Genomic DNA, 20,330 nt, shown 5'->3' on the forward strand with positions numbered 1-20,330 from the left:
AGCTAGTCACTGCAACATCCCCACAGAGGGAGGCAGAGATCTGGCCCTTCTTACAAGGACTGAGGGTTTCAGTAAGGCTTCAACCTTAGTTCTGGGACTCGAGGCTGCCCGTGGCACATGCTGTCCGTAGCTGCAGGAAGACAGCTTTTGGTGGTGGTGGACTAGTCCAATAAGCAAGTCCGTGTGTTTGCGCCCAAGGACCTCTGGATGGCTTCTCTTTTCACAGTGACAGAGTCAGTTCGGGCTTTTCTCCCACACGGTCCTCTAAACGAGGCCAGCTTGTCTGCAGATTGCTAGATGACCTCCTGTTTTGTGATGGCAGGTTGCGGGATGGAGGTGGGCTGTTTTGCCACGGTTGCAATGGCTCCGGGCAGCAGCTTGTATTGCTCTGGTCCTGAGCCTGCAGGTGGAGATGGTTGTGGAGTTTCTGGAGTAGCTACAGAGAGAGAAACAAAATTAGAAGAGGGCCTCATGGACCTGACAGCACTGGGATCAGTCCTCAGTCGTGCGAGGTTCAGGTGTAAGCAAGGCAGAGGCTCTGTAGCAAAACTATAGCTCCTAATGGCTTGTGTGTTTGCTGCAAGGCAGCCTGGCTGCACAGGCACGGTTAGATACCCTGGAAGAACCACAATAATAAACATTGAATGAGGGGAGCTGCTGGCATTTTGGCCTGTACTGGCCACTTTTCTGGTCAGCTGAGGACATCTCAGCCCAAATTCCCAAGTGGTGGCCCCGTGTAGTGGCCCTGGGTGGTGGACCAGATTCTCCTGTGTTTTTGCAGAGGGCAAAGTGAGGTGTGTCTGAACCATTCAAGGGAAGGGAAGCCTTTCCACTGATTTCAGTAGGCACTGAATGGGATCATTCATCCCTTAAGGGCTGTGTAAAAGTTACAGTCTGCCAGGGAACATCTTGTTGAATCAGTTAGTCTAGCCTAATCTAATCTAACCCACCTCTCTGTTTGTCTTTCCCTCCTTTCTGCATAGGAATTTCTCACACACTCATTATCAGAGACTCTGTCTTGCATGGAAATTTCCTTGCGAGGTAGAAACTACCTCCACAGACACGCTGGAAAGCTCTCGGTTTCTCCTGGGAGCTCTCCGTCCCTCTGGCAATACTCACACATCTGCCCGTTGTGCATCTGAGGAGGCATTGTGTTGGCCACGATGACGTTTGTTCCCAGGTTCTCCTGGATCAGATGAGGGTGCAGGGGGTGATGAGCATGCGGCGTTTCACTTGATGAGCCTAAAAACGTGCATATGACACTAGTTGCCACAATGGCAGAAGGAGACAGTTCAGATGGGCAGACCCACTGCACCAAAATGTCCAAGGCTTTGTGCATGATCAGCTTGTGCATATCTGATTGGAGCACACCCTTCCCATTTTCCTCCATGGATGCCTTGGGCTCACTAACCCCTGCCTGCTGCCTGCATTTCCTCTTATACAGGATTATATTCCTCTCCTCCTGAGTCACACCTCCATGTAAAGAATAGCACAGTGGCAACTTTTCATTTTGTTTTGTCCCATTGGATGCTCCCACTAGAAAATCTGGGACACTCTTTCAACCTGAGCATTCAGACCCTTTTGTTTTGATGACTCCCTTCTGACACAGAGGAGGATTAGTGAAATGGCTGGCTGGTAGGAGTTTGGGGGTTGCACAGCAAAGCGTGTGCAGAGGGCTACATGCAGAGGGCTGGGGACGCCTCTCCGTAAATAGATGCACAACTCATGCATCTCTTTAGGTGAGTAGAAATGGAGGACCCTTTGTTACCACTGCCAATGACAGGGGGAGACAGTTTTGTGTGAGTCAAGGGCTGACCTGCATACAGGCCGTCTCCACCTTTTTCAGGTAGGAAACAATGGCTATGGAGGTTCTCAAGGAGACGGTGATCAGGGAACACTGAGAGGCCTCTTGTAGGACCCTCAGGCACTCACCTCCCAGCAGCATCTCCTGCAGCAGGTTGTCAATCTTAGCCATGCCGAAGAGCTTGACAAACTGGATCTGCTCTATCATCTGCCAGGTGATGCTCTGCAGCACAGGCAGCAGCAGCAGCAGCTCCCCGAAGCGGCCCCGTGAGTCGTATTGCCGGTCATTGATGTAGTCCTCTAGGCTGACCTGCACCTGGTACCGCATCCGCTTGATCTTGGAGGGGTCACTCAGTCCTTTGGCATCTGAAACAACCCATAGAGCAAACTATCCAGGCTGCTTCCCTAGGAGCTGCCCTTCAGTAATAATAGCATGAAGTCTGGGCGCAGGCTGAGGTGAGCTGTCTCTGATTCTCTATCGTCTGCTGTAATGGACATTTTTTCTCTTCTTAGGCTGACTTCTCCCCTCCCTCTAAGAACAGTTTGGCCCAGAGAGGAGACCAGGCAGCATTTCCACAACTCAGGACCAGTATTAGTCGGCATAACCCAGACGAGTCCCCTCTGATGGGAACCCTCACCAAGCTGGAGCATACCTGGGTCGAAGAAGATGATGGCTTTCAAGCAGGCATATTCATTATCATCTATCTGCAGCTCCTGGAAGGGGAGGACCAGCTCGTCCAGGATGCGGATGGCCACACGGTTCACCTCCACCAGTTCAGGACAGTTCCGCGGGATGATGTGGTCATTTCCTTTGGAGAAGCAGCGCAGAGACCATCGCCTTGTCATTGCCCGAGACTTATCAAGGGTGGCAAGGAGTTCAAAACCCAGGTAACCAATGCTGAGATAATTTTGAGGGAGGAGGACTTAAGAAGTTCCTCCTTCTGCCCCTTCCCTGGCTCAGCCCATCAGAAATGCTGATCTGTGTTGCCAGAGCAGCCTCTCCTTACACAGGAATCACTCAAGTGAGGAAAAGCTGACCAAGGAGCGAGAGCCTTTTTCTCAATCACACCACAGCCTGCTTACACAAACCTGCAGGGGAAAATGTCAATGTTCATAGTCCCCCAACTTTGCCACATGTCGTGGCCTTGATGTGAATGTCAGCCAGGCCTAGCTGCACCCAAAGGTTGTGCTAGGCTCGCTAAAATAAAGAGCTCAAGCCACCACCCTACAGAAGGATGCCCGCAAACACTGAACCACCCTCTCCTTCACTCCAGCAGGGAAGCTTCACAGAAGCAGATGGGCCGGGAGCAGAAGTGCACTCTTTACCTAGCAGCAAGACATCCTTGAATACCATGGACCTCTTGGCAGCTCCCAGTAACAGATGTTCCCCTGCATGTGCTCGCAGCAGTGCTACCTGCAAGGACAGGGAAAAGTTATTTGGGTGATGCAGAGACAGAGACAAGGCTGTGATTTCACATAAGCAAGACAGAAAGCCCAGCATTCCTGTACTGCACTCAAGGATGGGGAGTGAGACCCCCTCTCCAGTCACAGTCAGAGAAAGAGGTCAAAAAATGGTTCAATCCTGTGCATAAACAGCTATAAATCCAGCAGAACCAGCAGGTAACAGACAGCACCTGAAACATCCCATATTCATGGCACACGTCATGAGCAAGACCATGCTAGACCGTCCCAAGACCTCAAGCCAGCAGTGGGACATGTTCACAGCGGGCCGTTTGCAGACAAGGCAGCTCCCACCAAGTGCAGAACCAGGGACCATGCTCCAGCCTGGGAAGTGGGGAGAAGTACGGTCCGCTGCTGTGGACAGCTGCTGTCCCTCTGCGCCATGCCCACCTCCCACTGAAATTGCGTTCATGGGGACCCACGTCTGCCCGGCTGGTGGAGTCACCCTCTGACCATTCGTTCCCTCTGCAGCAATGGGCATTTGGGCCAGGGAAGCCAAAGGGATGTTTTTCTGCCCTGACGTTAATGATTGAAGTGTTTCATTTTACACCCTCCAGTGGCTCCTGAGAATGTTCTAAATCTTTTGCCCTCCTTCAGTTAAAAATTTCAGGGATTTAGGCAGAAACAGAAGTTAACAATTGGACAGCCTGCCACAGAGGCTTCTTAATGTCCAGCCAGGAGCCTCTGCTGGAGAAAACAATCATTAAACATTAATGGAGAGATTCTGAAAAGTGTGCCCTGATGGGAATGGTCCCCTTTTCCAGTGTGTTATCCCTCAGCATCTGACAAAGCCAAGAGAAATCTTACCCTACCAGAAATGCCAGGACAGTGTGTCACCCGTGGAAGAGAGCTCTGGTGAGAAAAGATGCTGATGTCTGAGAGGGATTTTTTTTGCAGAGGGTGAAAGAGTTATGCAAAATAAACAGAGTGGAGGTCTTTGCGAAAAGACTACGCAGACATGATGCTGGGGAACATTTATCTATATGCCAAAATCTAGCCTCTCTCTATCGCTATCCAGATATGGATGGATGTGTTAGCTGAGCTGCTTGTAATTACCAGAGCTGCAAAAAACTGAGCTTTCCTATCTGACGAGACTTTGAGAAGGACGGAAAAACTGTGAGTCCCAAGGGGGAGCAAAGCCCTCACGTAGAAATTTTCTGCCTAACGAAAATTCAAGAAAGCTCAGTTTGAAACCACGATTTTTGTTTCCATAAAATTTGCTTGTTTGAGCAGGGTTAAAGTAAATTACTTCAACAAGGCAAAACCATCTCATTTGATATTTGTTCTTGCAGTGATCAACCTGAGATACATCATCCCATTGTGAACTAGCATAAATATAAAACTTGTAACACAACAAAGTAGAACTTTAACTTTGAAATTAGATGGCTTTTCCCCACCAAACCCAGTACTTTGACGTTTTGGTGCAGAGGAAGAATGAGGGGTTGGGTATGACCTTTCCTATAAAAATGTTGGCAGAGATGATTCATTCTCAGGCAATATTTTAATGACAATGTAACAGCATTTCCCAACATTAAACGTTCCCACTGGACATGTCTTGACTGGTTCTCAGGCCCCTTGGGCAGCTGGCTTGCACGTAGTTTTGTTCATTCCTGCTCCCTGGCATTTCTCTCCTTCCTCCTGCGCTCCCCTGAGTATCTGCTGCCTCTGTTCTCATACCGTCCTTCGAAAGCACGGATGGCATTAATTGATTAGTCTTAATGCAGCACAGTCTCTCCTCTCAAGCCCTTTGGGACAGATTGGGAACTGCTCGTGATGGGGGATGGATGGTCGTAACAGAAGACCTATTTCAGTTGAGACGAGCCTGTGGAGCATGCTGAGAGCAGCCTCTCCTCTGTGGGAAGGCAGGGTTCAGACAATGTCATCATTAGCCTTTGTTTTATTCTTTGAGAAATTTTGCAGCCCCACAATTGTAAAATGAGCTCACGTGGAAATTGCTGTAGTTTGCAGAGTTATTAACCAGGTTTACTGCCTCTGTTCCAAATGGCACAAGGATGCAATGGGTTATGCAGAGCTGCCCAAGCCTCCGCTGGGCTGCAGCCTGTTTGCTGTGTAAATGTCATTTGGCATTGGAGTTCGTTTTGTTTTTCATAATTTTTGAGTTGTATTTGCCTTAGGAGTTTCACAGATTTCTTACCATTTTAAACAATTTAGCACTTGTACACAATAGTAAAGAGGGAAATATGCTCTGTGTTAACAGCACTGAATTCCCCAGCGCTTTGTGCTGGTGGGTTATTACTGAAGATCTCAGTTTTAGGATTTAGGGGTTTTTGATCAGCTGGATGCTCTCACTTTCTGGATATCCTTTTTCTTCATGATGTAAAAATTACCTCTAGATCAACAGGGCTGGAGACTGATCCTAGCTGAAGAGGACCCATGCTGGTTTTGTGACCAAGCACTGGGAAGATTGGAAATACCTTCCTGCCTGTGACAGGACCTGTGCTGGCCACTGCCAGAAGTGCTATACCCTGCTGGAAGTGCTATCCCTTCCCTCTGGAGCCTCCCCACCATCTACACATGCTGTTCAAGGCTGGGCACACATCATGTCCTGCAACATCTGCTGCAGACCTCCGAAATTTAGACTTACACAGGAGACATCTCCTTGTATCTCTTTGAGGCTGCCTGAGATCCTGCAGTATAGTTTTACAGAGGATTTCAAACCCACTGTGTTTATCTTGGTTATGGAATCCGCAAATGTCATTTTAGTAATTTGTGTTAAATGCAAACGTATTTCTGTTTTTTAACTCTGAAGAGAGATTTTCTTATTGCCTTGGGAGCAAACTAGTGTTTAGTTTCAATGATTCCACACCAGGAGAATGGATACAAACATATCCCCGAGCAAGAAGCAGAAAGAAAGATAGACAGGCAGATTTGGTTTTAAGTCTTGAGCAGACCTTAGGCTAGAAATCTGTCCTACTAAGTCTGATTACCCTAAGTATTTGTATAGCACTTCAGGTTTTCAAAGTGTTGCACAAACTATAATTAATAAGTAATTGACTGATAGACCCCTGCAAAATGCGCACCTGATTATGTACCTAATCTGAGCTCAGTGTTATCATGACTGTGCTCATCGACTGATGAGCTGCACATGCAAATGGCCTCTGCTGGCATTGTATGGATGCCGTTCACAATCAGCTGCAGCAGTCAGGATAACAGAGTGGACAATGCACATTTTCTTTGAAGGTCTCAGCTGCCTGGCTCTCCTTCGGCTCCCCGCTGCCTTCGCCAGGGCAGAGCGAGGTGGGGCGGATGGGGGGACTTGCCTGGTCATCCAGGGGCAGCTCACAGAAGGCAGGGATGTACTTGGCCCACTCCACCAGCACTAGCAGCTGCTGCTTCATGGACTCGCACACATCGGAGATGTTGGCAATCTTCTTCCCTCGGATGTCTCCATTGATCACAGGAACCGGGGATGATATCTGGAAGGAGAAAAGAGATCCTTCAGCTTTCAGTGCCACAGAGGAAACATAGACAGGAAAATCCCCAGCCCATGGGTTGTGTTGATGCAGACTCCAGCATCAATGATTACTTTTTTCTGTTGCACATCCAGCCCCCCGAATATGTGGCCCAGCACAACTCATTTAAATTGAGATCAGCGTGGGGATCTGTGAACATGAAATGCTTCAGAGCTAAGGCTGTGGATCATCTTGGTAAACTGTCATGTCTTGAATAGACTGGAAAGCACAGAAGAAATGTTTCTAAAGCCAAGGTCTTCCTCCCACTGAACAAATGTGCTCAGTCAAGATCCAGGAGGGAACAGAGGGGCTCATGTAGCAGTCAGCCTCACCAGTAGCAAGGACACGTCCACCCAGTGCTGCCGCACAAGCTACTTGGTCCCACCAAAGGGCAGAGAACTGCTCCCCCCTCCACCCCGCTCCAGAACCCGTGCTTGGCCAGACCTGCCTTGTCTGCTTTTGACAGGAGACACGCAGGGTCTACTTCTCCTCCTGTCTGAGTCAGCATGAGCACAAGAAGTCCCTGCTGAAGGTAGCTTTCCAGGCCTGACATTGCTTTCTGTGAGCACCAGGTCATTAATATTTGACATTACCCAATTTGAAATGCTAAAGGCAGACTTTAAAGACAACAACCTCCCACCTCCCCCCAGCTTTTAGGCCCTTTTGGCTAAACTGCGCACGTGCAAATATGCCTACAACACAGGTCACATTTTTTGCATGGCAAATTATTTGTGATTGCAGAGGTAAATGGGGCCATTTCATTTGCCTGACAACGCTGCAAGTACCGTCACACAGAGCTGGAAAGAAGATCTCCCCCAAACCAGGCACCCAACGTCCTGCCCGGTTCTCATGCATAGTTGCTCACCCAGCTCATCTAGAAATTTGCCCTTAGTCACTACTTTATCCTTATGCTTCTGTAAGCAATTAACTCAACCCCATCGCTGCCCTCCGCCTGCCCTCTGTGCTCTTGTACAACATCAGCTCTTCCTGTCCTGTTCCTGCCAGCATTTTCAGCTTGGACCCTGCCAGCCTCCCCAAGGAAATGGAATTCAAATGCCACCTGTATTTTTTTTTTTTTTTTCAGGTTGCATTACCTGGAAGCTTTCCAGCTCTCGAGCTATTATTGAATAAATAAGATTGTAAAAATCTCACCATGTATTACCCTAATCAGAGAGCCCGGAAGGCTTAGCAAATAAATAAAGACCTCTGAGTGAGTGACCCGAGATCTTGGAGAAAGCAGCTCCTCAGCAGTATCTTGTTCTAATTAGCTAGGCACATAAAAGTTACCAATTACCGTGCTGGAGCCTGCCTTGTTTAATGAGTCTCTCTGTGCTCTGTGGGAGAGCAGGAGCTCCCCTGGATTTGTCGATGCTTGTAGTTTTTATCAGCAGACCCTGCTCCAGATTTACATATGATGCCACTGCAGGACTCAGAGTCCCAGAAAAGTCCTTCCCTTGTATATCTGGTGACTTGAGACCCCATTATCTCACACCTCTGGGAGCAGCACCAATATTATTTCTATAGGGTATATAAATATATTTGGGCCTGCGTAGGACAAGGTGAGACGTGGGATGAGATTGGATATGCTTCTTATATACAGGATTGGCCCTTGGCCCTTCTGGCATCTCCCCTCCTTGGGGAAGTGGACCATACAGCCTGAGCCCTAGCGTGGAGCCCAGAGCACGGCACGTCCTGTCCTGGAGCATCTCCCGGGGCAGCCTTCAGGGTAATATGACCCTTGAAGCAAAGAAGAACATAGACTGCCAACTCGAACCCTCTTCATTTTCCCCGGGACAAGGAGTGCTGCTCTCCCCAGCTCCCATAAAAAGTGGCAGCTCTTGCCTCCAGCACAGCCCCATCCTCATCACTTGTTCTCACAGACGAACCCTCCCCGCAGCCTGTGCGCTCCCGTCCTGTCCTGTGTCCTCCCAGAGAGTGCTGATCTGATGTGCACTGTTTGCATTATCCAGATTCTTAAATCAGAGTCATCTTTTCAGGTGAACGCTCTAGGAAATAAGTCTTGGCAGTATGCTTGTGGAAATGGGGAATTTCAAGCAAACACCGGAAAGAATATCTGCATAAAACCAGCATGAAACTGATTCCTTGTGAAACTGTGCAGGAAGCCAGAATCTGAAGTTCCTAACAGCCGATGGGGAAGGGAGGCTGCTCGTGTGAGGCCAGCCCCTCAGCTGGCTTAGGTGTCTGCAGCTCCTTGGATTTCAATGGTTGTACCCTATTTTCTTCCAGCAGGCTCTCCAGCCTTCATGTGTCCCATCAAAGCAGAACAGATCATTGCGTATTGCTACAACTGAGTTCTGGACCAAGGAGCATTAAAGGGATGGTTTCAGGTAACAAATGCCTTTGAAAAACCAGTGTTGAGTTGGCAGATAAGTTACTTAGAAAAGAGGTGGTAATTTGAAAACTCAGCTATTAAATACTTAACTGGCTCTACTGGCCAGATAGTGCCTGATGCTTTTGTATTTGCCAAAGAAGAAAGAAGAGGTACCTGTTGTGCCAGGATTTCTGCCTGCAGTAAGACATTGATGGAGGGCAAGCTGCTGTCTTCATAACTTGATCTCCGGGTGCTGATTCGGTCCCGTTCATTTTGTACAGCTGCAAGAGAGTATTTTGCCTGAGCTGCAGGTCATTCATGGCAATGTACACCGAAAACTAGCACAGACTTCTGGCGTTCCCCTTCCTTAGCTGCAGTTTCCCAGCTTCCCTGCCTGGCAGGGCGGAGGTACAGCTGTGTCTGGTTTGTGACGGGATGCCTGCGAGAGCTGACTACATCTGGTGGTTCTGTTTTCACATTTGCTTTATTAGGCTTTCCTGGGATGGGGTCATTTCAGAACCCAGGCACCTGGTTCAAAGCCTGTTGAGTTCAATGGGAAAGTTTCCTTTCAAAGGATCTGGCTCTTAAGTTTTTTGATTTCAAGATACGGGGTCTGAAACGGTGGCCATGCTTACGCATGCAGCCCAAAGCTTATGTGTGACATGGAGGAGTCGAGTACTTGCATGGCTTCTTTGTCTGTCCACATGACTTCTGTGAGCTCCGTTTGGGAAGCTCTTGCACCGGGTAGGTGCAGTTGGAAAACTTCCGTCTAAGCTACAATAAGGAAGGAAGCGCAGAACAGCTCCTACTTATCTATCCAGAGCAACAGAGCTCTCTCATACCATATTGTAAAGAGAGTCCCAGGACAGGTTTGACCCCAACGTGCCTCCCTGCTTGGTCTAGTCTTGAGGACCTGGGCTTTGAGCCTAGAGGTGGTAGCAGCCAGAGCAGAAGCAGTAGTGCTGAGGGGGAGGATTTGCCTCTCTGTCTGCCACGAGGCCATGGGCTGGCTGTAACTCACCACGGCCATGCCAGTCAAAGCCATCTGCTCAAATAAGGTATTGATGATGGCAGGAGAAACAGAACAGTCCCTGCCTTAGGCTGGTGGCTCTCTGGATTGATACGTTCTCAATGTATAAATCCGCCTGATAAAAAGCAATAATGAGGCTGGGCCAGAAGAAAAGCCCTGCAGTCAGCGGCTGTAAATAGGAGCTCTCAAGGTTATGCCGCTTGTTATCAGTAGCAGGCCCCCGAGTTCAGTCACGCCATGATGTTTTCCAAATGTTTGCTCAGTATTAGCTGGTCATGCACCTAATGTAACTTCTATTGAATATTAACAGACAGCAGCAGAGCTGTGGGCATGGGATGAGTGGGCGCTGCAGGGAGAGGAGGATTCCTATGTTCTTCAGGAAAAGTCAAGCCAAGTTCCTTGCAATACCTCATCCCCTTTAACAGGGAAGAAATGTTCCTGCTCAGAGGTGTTCCTGCAGGCCAGTGTTCCTGGGGAAGCCGCCCAGGTACGCTGGTACTTCCCTGTTGTCTTCAAGGACACCTTTTCTCCTAAGTTTCTCCTCGAGGGGGTGTGAACTGGAGGGAGCACAGGGTTTAATTTCTCTACGTGGAACAACAGGGCCAAATGCCTCCTGGTTGTCCCTTTGTAGACATCAATGGGGTGAGCTCTGCGGGGTGCCAGGCAGCTCCTCTGGGCTTCTCCTGGCAGTTTGTCCCTCCACCAACAGGGCCACCAGCAAGGTCACCAGCAGGACCACTAATGGGGCCACCAGCAAGGTCACCAGCAGGACCACCAGCGGGGCCACCAGCAGTGCCACCAGCAGGGCCACCAGCAGGACCACAGCAGCCCCAGGTTTCCTTGCCACTGTGAATACTCCTGAGAACCAAGCAGGGCTAAACAAGGGTTGAATCCTGTCCCATGATGTCTGAGTTGTGGGGACCTGGAAGGGCTGCAGAGGCAGAGAGGCAGGGAAGTTGGTGGGGTGAGCCTGGGCCATGCAGGGGGGTGAATATCTTTACTTGTTTCATATGGAGTTAAATAGCCAAAATGCTCCACCTTGCTCTGGGTCCTTTCTGCTGTGGCTGATGTACCAGATAAAACTAAGCTCTCTGCAGAGGGTCAGCAAGAACCTATATGCACATTAGGGAAGAAAGGCGCAGAATGACAGTTGGACCTTTGCTGGACTCACCCGTCCAGCTGTGGATGGCATGGTGACTCTGGGGCAACAACACTTAGAGGAATTTTCCCAAAGTGTTTCCAAATTTCCAGGCCTTCTTTGAAGTTTCTGCTTCTCACTGATGTTGAGAAGCATTCCCAACCGTTCGGATGCCCCGGCTATGTGGGAGCACAGGTAATGTGTGTGTGTCAGTGTGAGCGAGAGTGAGCTGAAGAGGCCGGGGTGTGATTTGTGTGTACAAGCATGGGTAGTTCTGAGACATAAGCATGGCCCTGCGGCACTCTCGTAGGCTGATCTTCGCTGGCATTTTGAGAGGTGCCCTGAGAAGGGGCCCTGGAATTGAATTTGGGAGCACGCAGGGTCCCTGTGCCTTGCTCTCAACTGTTGGGATGATGGCTGCTTGCAAGGACTTTGCATGGGTGGGAGTGGGCAGGTTGGGCACATGCAGGGCTCATGACTGGAGGCCAAAACTCTCCCTAAACCCCGCTGTGATGGGGGTCTAGATCTGCGCACAGGTGAGCACTGTGGAGGGAAGATGGGGCTAAGATGGCTGAACGAGCATGTACACGGCAGGGACTGGCCTTGGGCTGCGAGGGCTTCCTCAAACATACACAGCCAGCGTGACTGCTGCTGGGGGGAGCACGGGGAAGCCACGCCATGACCCACCTTCCTTCTTCATTCCTGCTCGGAAGCACTTCTTAAGCCTGCAGTATCGGCACTGGTTTCTTTTGTCTTTGTCTACCACACACTGCCTGTTAAACCTGGGAAGAAAGAGAGGTGTGAGGAGCAGCAAGACTGAACCTGAAGGCAGGACAAGACAGAGCCCCAAGCTCCAAGATATGCTCAGAGCAGGTTCCCAGAGGCTCACCCTGAGAAAGGAGCCCCGGTCTGTGCCATTTCCACACTTGCTTTAACCTGAGGTTTCTTCTTTGCACCGAACATCTCAGCCCTCTGCTCTACCTCTGGATGTTCAATAAGGATGGGCTAGAGCTGACAGTTGCATGCAGGAGCTCAGGCAGCTGGTCTTACTCACTACCCACTAGGCATAGGATGCTCATGATGGACTAACAAGCCCCAGTGAAGTTAAAAGTGTGAACCAGGAGGGCCAGAGCCAACAAGGTAGCCTCTGTTGTAAATTAGATCCCAGTTAGAAGGGAGGAAGAATGCATTTATTCTGAATAAAAAAAGGGTAGAAAGTTGTTCTTGAGCTAGTAACGTTAAGAAGCGGGTTTAAGTCCCTGCATCTCTCCAGGGCTGTGTCTGGGATCCAGGCAGGTTGGTTCTGACCTCTGGACAGCATCGCTGCTGTGCAAACAGCTCTGCAGCCACCTGCGCTTCAGAGAGGACTTGGGAAGCAACCAGCTCCTTCCCTCCACACTTGTATCACCAAATCCATCACACATCGCAGGGCAAACACTGATCTCCCATGTGTGTGGCTCTTGGATGCAGCACAAGCCTGGTGGCCATTTGCAGCGTGAATTTCACTTGCAAATTGGCTCTAATTTACCGTGGATTGATCAAGCTTGCAAAGTAAAGACAAAGGTGTACAGAGCTGGGAAAGGGCTCCCAGCCATGCCGAGTTGTGTAGCTTTTGAAAAGGCTTGTTTCTACCGCGCTTTTTAAAGCCCCAAGCTAAGATTTGCCCAAAAGGATGCCTGAAAGCAGCTTTTTAAGCATTTCTGTAGCTCTTCTATAAAAGCCCTAGTCTGCAAAGAACTGGGCACCTTGGCTTTTCCACTGGAGCTGCGGGGGGGCGTGCAAGTGATAATGTGCTTCACATGCACTCATAAACCCGGGGCTTTGTTCTGTCACTCAGATTTTAGAGTCATGTTGCTCTTCATGCTCTCCAAGTGGCTGTCAGGCCATCAGGAGTAACTCACTCAAAAAGCCTAACTGATTTAGACACTACGAGCTGAGGATTCCTCGGTTTCCTCTGCGACTCTCTACGTGTGGGTTGCTCAGAGCAGGGAGCAGGCAGGTTACAGCCGCTGATGGCACAGGAGAGCTGCGGGCTGCCACCAGTGTCACAAGGTGCAGTGCATGCGTTGCAGGAGCACCATGGGTGCCTCATCCTCAGAGACGTGCACGCTACGCTGCCCAGCTTGTTGCTCCTTAGGTGTTCTTTTATCATGTAACAGGCAGTGACAGCATTTTAGGTAGACGGCAGACATACTTCCATCTCATGATGGAGAAGGTGTGGGAGGCCACTGAAGTGCCCCCAGGGAGTGAGTGCAGTTTGTGCTGCACTTCGAGCACTGAGTAGCAAGGTGCTCAGCCCCTGTAATAGAGCTCCCCCCCCCAGCATCACCTTGCTTGCTGGCCGCATCCACGGTTGGCCATATCCATTTGCAAGAACACGTGCTTGGCCCCTAAAGAATGGGGCAAGACCTCCCAGGGTCTTTCCCTGGTGATCACTGGAGGGCAATCGCAGAGTGAGAGCAGTCTCTGACCCTTCCCAGCTGGGGGGTGAGGTCAGGGAAGGTGGTGGAGGAGGCAGGGAGGATGAAGAGGATGAAGGACCATGCTGCTGCGCTTTGAGGGCTTTGCCATTCAGCTCCTAGGGACTGATTTGTCTCAGCCATGCAACTCTGTCCCCTCTGTCCTTACCTGCAGGAGTACATGTGGTTCTTCCGAACGCTCCTCCTGAAGAAGCCTTTGCAGCCATCGCAGCTGGAAGCCCCGTAATGCTTCCCTGTGGCGCGGTCCCCACAGATGGCACACAGCGCACTCACCCCGATGCTGTTGGAAGTGTTGAGGTTGGCTGCTTCTGATGGAGACGTGTCTGCTTGGGGAAGAACACAGGAAGAAGAAGACAGTGAGACAGCCAGCCAACATTTCCTAACTCAGTTTCCAGTGAGACACTTCATTTTTGGAGGAACCAGGCAGCTGCAGCCAGGCTGTGTGGCAGGGGCCAGTCAGAGAGGTGTGTAAGGAGCGGTGGGTGCTCCGAGTGTCTTAAGTCATTGCATTTTGAGTGTGCAAAAGCTCCCCCTGTGCCGGGGTGAGACAGCTCTTCCCAAAGGCCTGACTCCAGCGACGCCTTCAGACTAAGTGGACACCTATCTGCAGGAGTCACAGAGCAGAGCCAAAATTCCTCAGGGATTTGCAGACGCTGCTGCAGTAGTGTGGCCAGAGAAAAAGCTGGTGCAGAGTTAAAGCTGAGGTATTACAGCTCAGGGTGAGCAGCTGATTTATTAGAGAGATGTTTGTGTTATAGCACCAAAAGAGCCCAAGACAGCCCTGAGCAGACACTATCAGAGAAATGAGATGACCACCTCCCTTTGCTGGAGAGCCTCCCTGCCAGGCATGGAGCTCCAGCCTGCATGGCAGTTCTTCAGGAGAACAAGACTTTAAGCGCGTAGCAAACTCAAATGACTTCAGCTGGAAAACTCACGTGGGCAAACACTACCCATGCAAGGAAGGACTGATCAAGCTAACCCAGAAAGAAAGGGTGACGCTATAGCATGGAGGAGGCTGTACGCTGGGTATCTTGCAGAGTCTGGTAGCGCCACAGCTGAGATTGATGTGTCTTACAGTCCTTACAGACCGAGGGGGCTGGCACTTGCAGGGCTCTTTTGGGAGGATGGGGAATTGCAGCAGCCTCTGTAGGAAAGGACATCTGAAAGGCTTGAAACCATACAAGCCCTACACTAAATCCCCCCCAGCAAGCCAAACAAACCTCAAGGCTGAAGGGATCAGCCCTTAATTCAGGTGATCTAATTGTCCCCTCCCATGTACATTTTCCTGCATCAGCACAGGCACATTCTCCTGCCTCAGTGGAAATCCCGGTTGCAAATGATACCCAGGATCCACAAAGCCATAGAAACCTGCTGGGATTTTAATACTTGGGTCTATTAGTCCCTGGTCTCTGGGTTTGGCAGGGACACAGTTAACTCTTACCCTGGGAGGGCCCCAGCTGCTCCCACTTGGCACCCAGCAGAAAGGGAGCTGGGTCCTATAAAAAGGCTGGTCCCAGCAGGGCTCCTTGTGGTAGCTGGAGTGTGGGTGCTGGGGGAGGCTGAGGCAATGCTGCCTGGGGCAGGGCTACAATTTTAGCTTTTATTTTGCAGAGAAAGGGGTATTGCAGCAGGCGCTGCATAGCCTGCTTGTGCCATCCCTCGGCAGGAGTAACTGGTGTGGATCCAGCAGCGGGCTGGCCCCTTCCCTGGCTCTGGCAGCACCTTTCATTTCCCTGCCTGCTTTCTGTCTTTCCAATTCCTTGTGTCCCTCCTGTATTTCTTTCCGAGTCAGTTTGCTGCCTCTCTGTGTCCCTGCCTGGCACACCCTGTCACACTGCTGCATTTCCATGCGCGCAGCACTGCCCATGCAAAGCTCCTCTCTCTGCTCCCAAGGCCCTGAGCTCCTCCCAAGCCTGTTCTGGCTGTCTCTTGTCCATATGAGCAGCTTGCCTCCAAAAACATCCTTCCTCCCAACACGTCCTGAGGACTCGGCTGGATGAATAACTTTCCTTCTGGAATGACCCATTTCCAGTTTCAGCTAAACATAGGACTTAGATGAGAGAGGAAGAGCTGATCTGCCTATAATGGCATTACTTGTGTATCTGTGACAGCCCAGGTAAATCCCTTTTTAGCAGTATATCATGCTGTAATCAGATGAACATAGAACAAGAAAAACTGGCACCATTATCAAAGAAATTACATCATCTTAGTCTAATAGCCAACCAACAATGAAATTATTGCCTAATGGATAATTTTCCAATTAAGTTTGTTTCATAGTGCCAGAAACGTGGGCTTCTGGCTGCTGCAGTGAAGTGGTTTTAATGGGGTTGATTTGGAGTTAAGGTAAATGGAGGAAAGAAAAAATCTGACTTTAAGTTTGAGACCTTGCAGCTGAGATTTGTGTTAGGACAGGAGCTCCTCGAGAGGTCCCCAAGCCTGTCTGAACATGGGATGCATTTGGTCTGTGACGGTGGCAAACTTGGTCACTGCTGAGCAGCCACCTCTGGGCTGGAGCTGCAGAGCTGTGCAGGGCAGGGGCCGAGCTCTCCTGCAGTCCTCGGCCAGAAAAGGAGGCAGAGGTTTTGCAGGCAGAGGTGCGGGCGGTTGCTGGAGTGCCAAAGCAGCCCTGGAGGCAAGACCTGTCCCTGGTCTGGAGCTGGGCAGAGGAGGAGGAGAGGTGTTGGTGCCGCCTGACCCAGCTGACTCATCCACCCCTAGGGCGTATTTCATATCGCACCTGATCTTGTCATATAAAATTATCATGTCCCTCTGCCCCGTGGAGCCCTCGGTCTGGGGGGGCCAAGTCGCAGCCTCCCGTGCAGGAGCTTCTGCATGCTGGGTGGGAGAGGGGCACGGAGAGGGAGCAAGACTTGGGCTTGTCCCGGAGGGTCCAGATGGGCATTGGCAGAGCTGAAGAGGGCTGCTCCTGGCCCGAGAACCCCTGGGTAGGTAGGACCAGCCCCTGGGAGCAGAGAAGGGGCTGAGACCCAGGGTGGCAGTGGGTTATTGCACAGCAGAGCCACTTTGGCACCATGGTGTCACGTCCGTGACAGAGCAGAGCCATAACCCAGGGAAGACCCGCACAGGCTGTGAGGGGAGAGTCCACGCTGCTGGCACAGCTCTCCCGGGACAGGGGTGCCCCGGCAGCCTCGGTGACGCAGCAGGCAGGAGGAAAGGGCTCAGGGGGTCACTTTCTGCGGTGTGCTTCGTTTAGTCATTAACCTTGTATTTAGAGAGACTTTAGGGGGGACTTGGAGAGGAATCTCCTGTTATCTCTGAGCATTTAATCACCAGGACTCCTTGGTCCCCAAATGGGTGGGCCAGTGTTGCAAATCCTGGTGGGTTAAGTGTGATCCTACCCTCCTGAGGGGATGGGAACTCTCGTCTATCCTCGCCAGGTCCCCTCGCCGCTCTTCCCGGGGGCTGAGCCTCCTGGCCCTGCAGCGCTCCCAGGGAAGGGGATGCCACCCTGCACCCCAGTGCTGCACGGGGAAGGGCCATGGCCTCAGGGCAGCTGCGGGGGCAGTGCCTGAATGGCTTTTCGTAGTGATTTCCACCCTTGCCAGGCGCTAAATGGCTTTCTGCTCCTGGAAAACCTAGCTCCAGCTGCTGCTTGGTTGTCTGTCCAGTGAGCTGTCAGCAGCGTTTCACTGGGAAACTTTTGGCTAGTCTTTTCTCCTGGTTGGGGTCTGGGGGAAGTGAGACCCTGCTGTGCTCAGCCCCAGCCCCGCTCCCTGGGCTGAATGTCTGGTGGGGACCTCTCATTGCACCCAGCTCCTGGCGTATGCCCATCCCTGAGGTGTCTGGGCGGCAGGGCACCATCCCGCCTGTGCCAAGTACAGCATTGTTCCACCACCTCGATTTTTCCCCGGGGGAAGCAGAAACCCCCCTGTGAGCTGCTGGGAGCCCCACGGCTGACACCCCTGCTGTGTCCCAGCCCACCCCGGGAGCATTTCAGTGGCTGCCCCAGGGACTTGTCCTCCTGCAGCCCCCGGTTCGTCCCGCCGCTGCGGAGGGGAGAAGATGGAGGGGACTTACCGTTGCCCATAGCCAGCACCTGCATGTTCTCAAACTCCAGAGTGGTATACGCCGGGTCTAGCGCTGCACTATAATCTGCCATCTCCATGTCTATTAGGGCTTTGGAAAGGCGCATTATCATCAGCAAACACGGGCCAGATTGCACCGATTCCCTTGTCCGAGGCTATTGGCCCTTCTGCCTCCCTCTGCCTTCACTGCGTCCCCTATCTGTTGTCTTTTATTTCAAATATTTCTCTGAAAGGATTTGCTGAGCCTCAAGGCCTATACTCCCCAGAGGGGTGGAGGCAGGAGGCAGGGGGTTAATCTTTAATCATCTCACCCACTGCTGAACGCTGCTAAGCTGTTTTTTTTTTTGGTGGAGCAGCAGTGATTCTTGTTGACTGTTTATTATTGAATCTCGAGGTGCTTTGCAGATCCTAGCTCCCGGGTGCAGGCAGGACTGCAGGAGCAGGCACTCGCCGCCCAGGGAACACCTTCCCGGGCTATTGACCTTGATGCTGAGCTGCCGGTGTTGGTCTTAATTGTACCTGGGGTGGAAAACTTGGAAAAAAACCTGCCGGGAGAACAAGGTTGCTCTTCACTTCAGTCATTGCCTGCCCCTCTCCACAGCTGCTTGCCTTCTCTCCCTGATTTTCCCTTCTCTTGCTCCCTCCATCCCTCCCACACCTTTTCCTTTTTCTCCCTCTCCGTCAGAGAAGGTCAGTGCCTGCCTGGCAATTTACACATTGCTATGCAAAGTAACGACGTATGACTCCTTTTACTTCCCTATAAACTGAGTTTTACAGGGGCTGGATGCCCTATAAACAGATCGCACCCTGCAGCCATGCCCAAACGGCAAGCGGGGCTGGGGGCTGGCACGGGCGCCCTGGACATCGCCGGGGCTGCTCCTGTCCCACCGCTGGAACCACCCTGTGTTGGACACCCCCTAGCCTCGGGTTTTGACTGACGTGTCTTAAAATTTTCATCAGGTGTTTTACAATGCAGCAGAGCTTTACTCTGCAGCAGGATTTTTCCTTCTACAAATGCAGCTGCCGCCAGCTCTCTGCCGCCAGCACCAGCAGTTCTGCTGCCTCGCCCAGACCTGGGGTCCGACCCGCTGGTACTGGGCAGGGGGGACCAGAGCGAGCGGCAGAGCTGCCCGTGCTCTCCTCCTTGCTAACCTGGGTGCTCTCCTCCCCAGCTGACCCTGGGCACATCACTCCTCCACTTTAGGCAGCACTGAGACGTTTCAGTGTAATTGCAAGATCAACGAGTGGGAATTTAATTGATCGCTGAACAGCATCCTGCTGGATGGTGCAGGAGAACCAGCAATTAATGGTTCGGTATCAGATCACCCTGTCTTGAAAACATCCCCATGATTCCACAACCAGCAGCGGGTGACTGAGTCCACACGCTGCTGATTTGGGCTCCCAACTGGCTTGTATTTGTGCTTCCCAGGCACCCCAATGCAGCCCCGGCCCCGCTGGCGCCCCGAGCCACCCTGGCCACGGTGGCATTGCTGCCACAACGTGACACCAAGGTCTCTGGCTCCACAACAGCACGTGCCTTTGGGCAGTAACATTAGCGATGATTTGCTATTCACATTTTAGGAGCACAAGGGATTGTTCAAGCAGCCCTTACCCCCCAAAACTGTGACCTACATAGCACTTCCAAACAGCTCTTCTACCCTAAGGCTACAGGTCTGCAGGAACGAAGCTGAGCACAGGGGACAGCCCCTGCTTTCTCACTTGGGACTGGTGATAAATGATCCTTTGCTGCAAGGAAAACAGTCATCTGGTCTGTGCTCCCGAGAGACAGGCCAGAGCTCTCCGCACCCATGTGCCGGTGGCTCTTCCCTTTGGCAGGAGCAATCCTGAGCCAAAAATCGTTTTTACGATGTGCACACTGGGATGGGGATGCTAAGCTAGAGCATAGCCCCCTCCGTGGCCTCATCCCAGGGACCTCCGTCCCAGTCCTGGCCAGGCCACGGTGATCCCTTTGATTAGATAAATGCTACAGACACTAGGTCAAATATGTGCAGGATTTGCCACAGCGTCTAGTAAAATATCATAAAAGCATGGCCCATTTTGCTCTGCTCAGCAAAACAAACGTTTTGCTTAAATAGCCTGCTGAGTAAGGAAGGCTGCAAAGGCCGTTTGTTCCCCGGGCAGGAAGGATTAAAAGGGCCAGGAATAGAAATCGGAGAGGCAGCGTGTGCGGGAGAGCAGCAGATAAGGAACAGGGAAGTTTGGAGAGCATTAGGTGGCTCACAAGGCCGGGACTGTCAATGGGACGTGGTGCTTTCCGCCCGGGGTCGTGTTGACTGTCGTTTTCTCACTACCGGTGTCCTCTATCTACCGCCAGTGCCCCCTCCCAAATCCTTTGTCTCGGCGTGGAGGTCAAGGACCAAACCAGCCAAGGACACCCCACACTTCCTTTGCCCCGGAGATGGGCTCGTGATGGAAATGCGTCAGCTGCTGCCCAGGCACGGTCTGCTGTGGGAGACGGATGTCTCCCCGGGGATGTTCTGCATGGGGAGTCCTTGTCTCCCTCTGACATCCCTGCATGGTGGGTTTTGAGACAGCTTCCCAATGTA

The 20,330-nt window shown here is 51.5% G+C and overlaps 1 protein-coding gene across 3 annotated transcripts; it reads right to left on the reverse strand.

The window, feature by feature from the left end:
* Positions 1-293: 293 nt before the first annotated feature.
* Positions 294-17,870, reverse strand: HNF4A (hepatocyte nuclear factor 4 alpha). 3 transcript variants are annotated; one of them, XM_050907212.1, is made up of 10 exons: positions 17,756-17,870; positions 13,866-14,040; positions 11,925-12,019; positions 9,244-9,350; positions 6,546-6,701; positions 3,130-3,217; positions 2,457-2,612; positions 1,933-2,169; positions 1,120-1,242; positions 294-436 (listed from the first exon to the last, which is right to left on the reverse strand). In XM_050907212.1, the coding sequence occupies exons 1-10, from the start codon at positions 17,868-17,870 to the stop codon at positions 294-296; spliced, it is 1,395 nt and encodes a 464-aa protein (XP_050763169.1). The 3 variants fall into 3 exon arrangements, with proteins under 3 accessions (XP_050763169.1, XP_050763167.1, XP_050763168.1); XM_050907210.1 differs by having other exon boundaries at positions 294-477; positions 1,116-1,242; XM_050907211.1 differs by having other exon boundaries at positions 13,866-14,043.
* Positions 17,871-20,330: the final 2,460 nt, after the last annotated feature.

The sequence above is a fragment of the Gymnogyps californianus genome, chromosome 17 (assembly GCF_018139145.2).
Source record: "Gymnogyps californianus isolate 813 chromosome 17, ASM1813914v2, whole genome shotgun sequence".
NCBI lineage: Eukaryota > Metazoa > Chordata > Aves > Accipitriformes > Cathartidae > Gymnogyps > Gymnogyps californianus.

Excerpts from the sequence above, each read along its gene's own strand:
- HNF4A (XM_050907210.1), bottom strand. The coding sequence starts at position 17,870 with ATGCGCCTTTCCAAAGCCCTAATAGACATGGAGATGGCAGATTATAGT. Across the intron at positions 6,702-9,243 it reads CAGAAATCCTGGCACAACAG|ATATCATCCCCGGTTCCTGT; the intron begins GTACCTCTTCTT and ends TTCTCCTTCCAG. Across the intron at positions 3,218-6,545 it reads AGCTGCCCCTGGATGACCAG|GTAGCACTGCTGCGAGCACA; the intron begins GCAAGTCCCCCC and ends CTGTCCTTGCAG.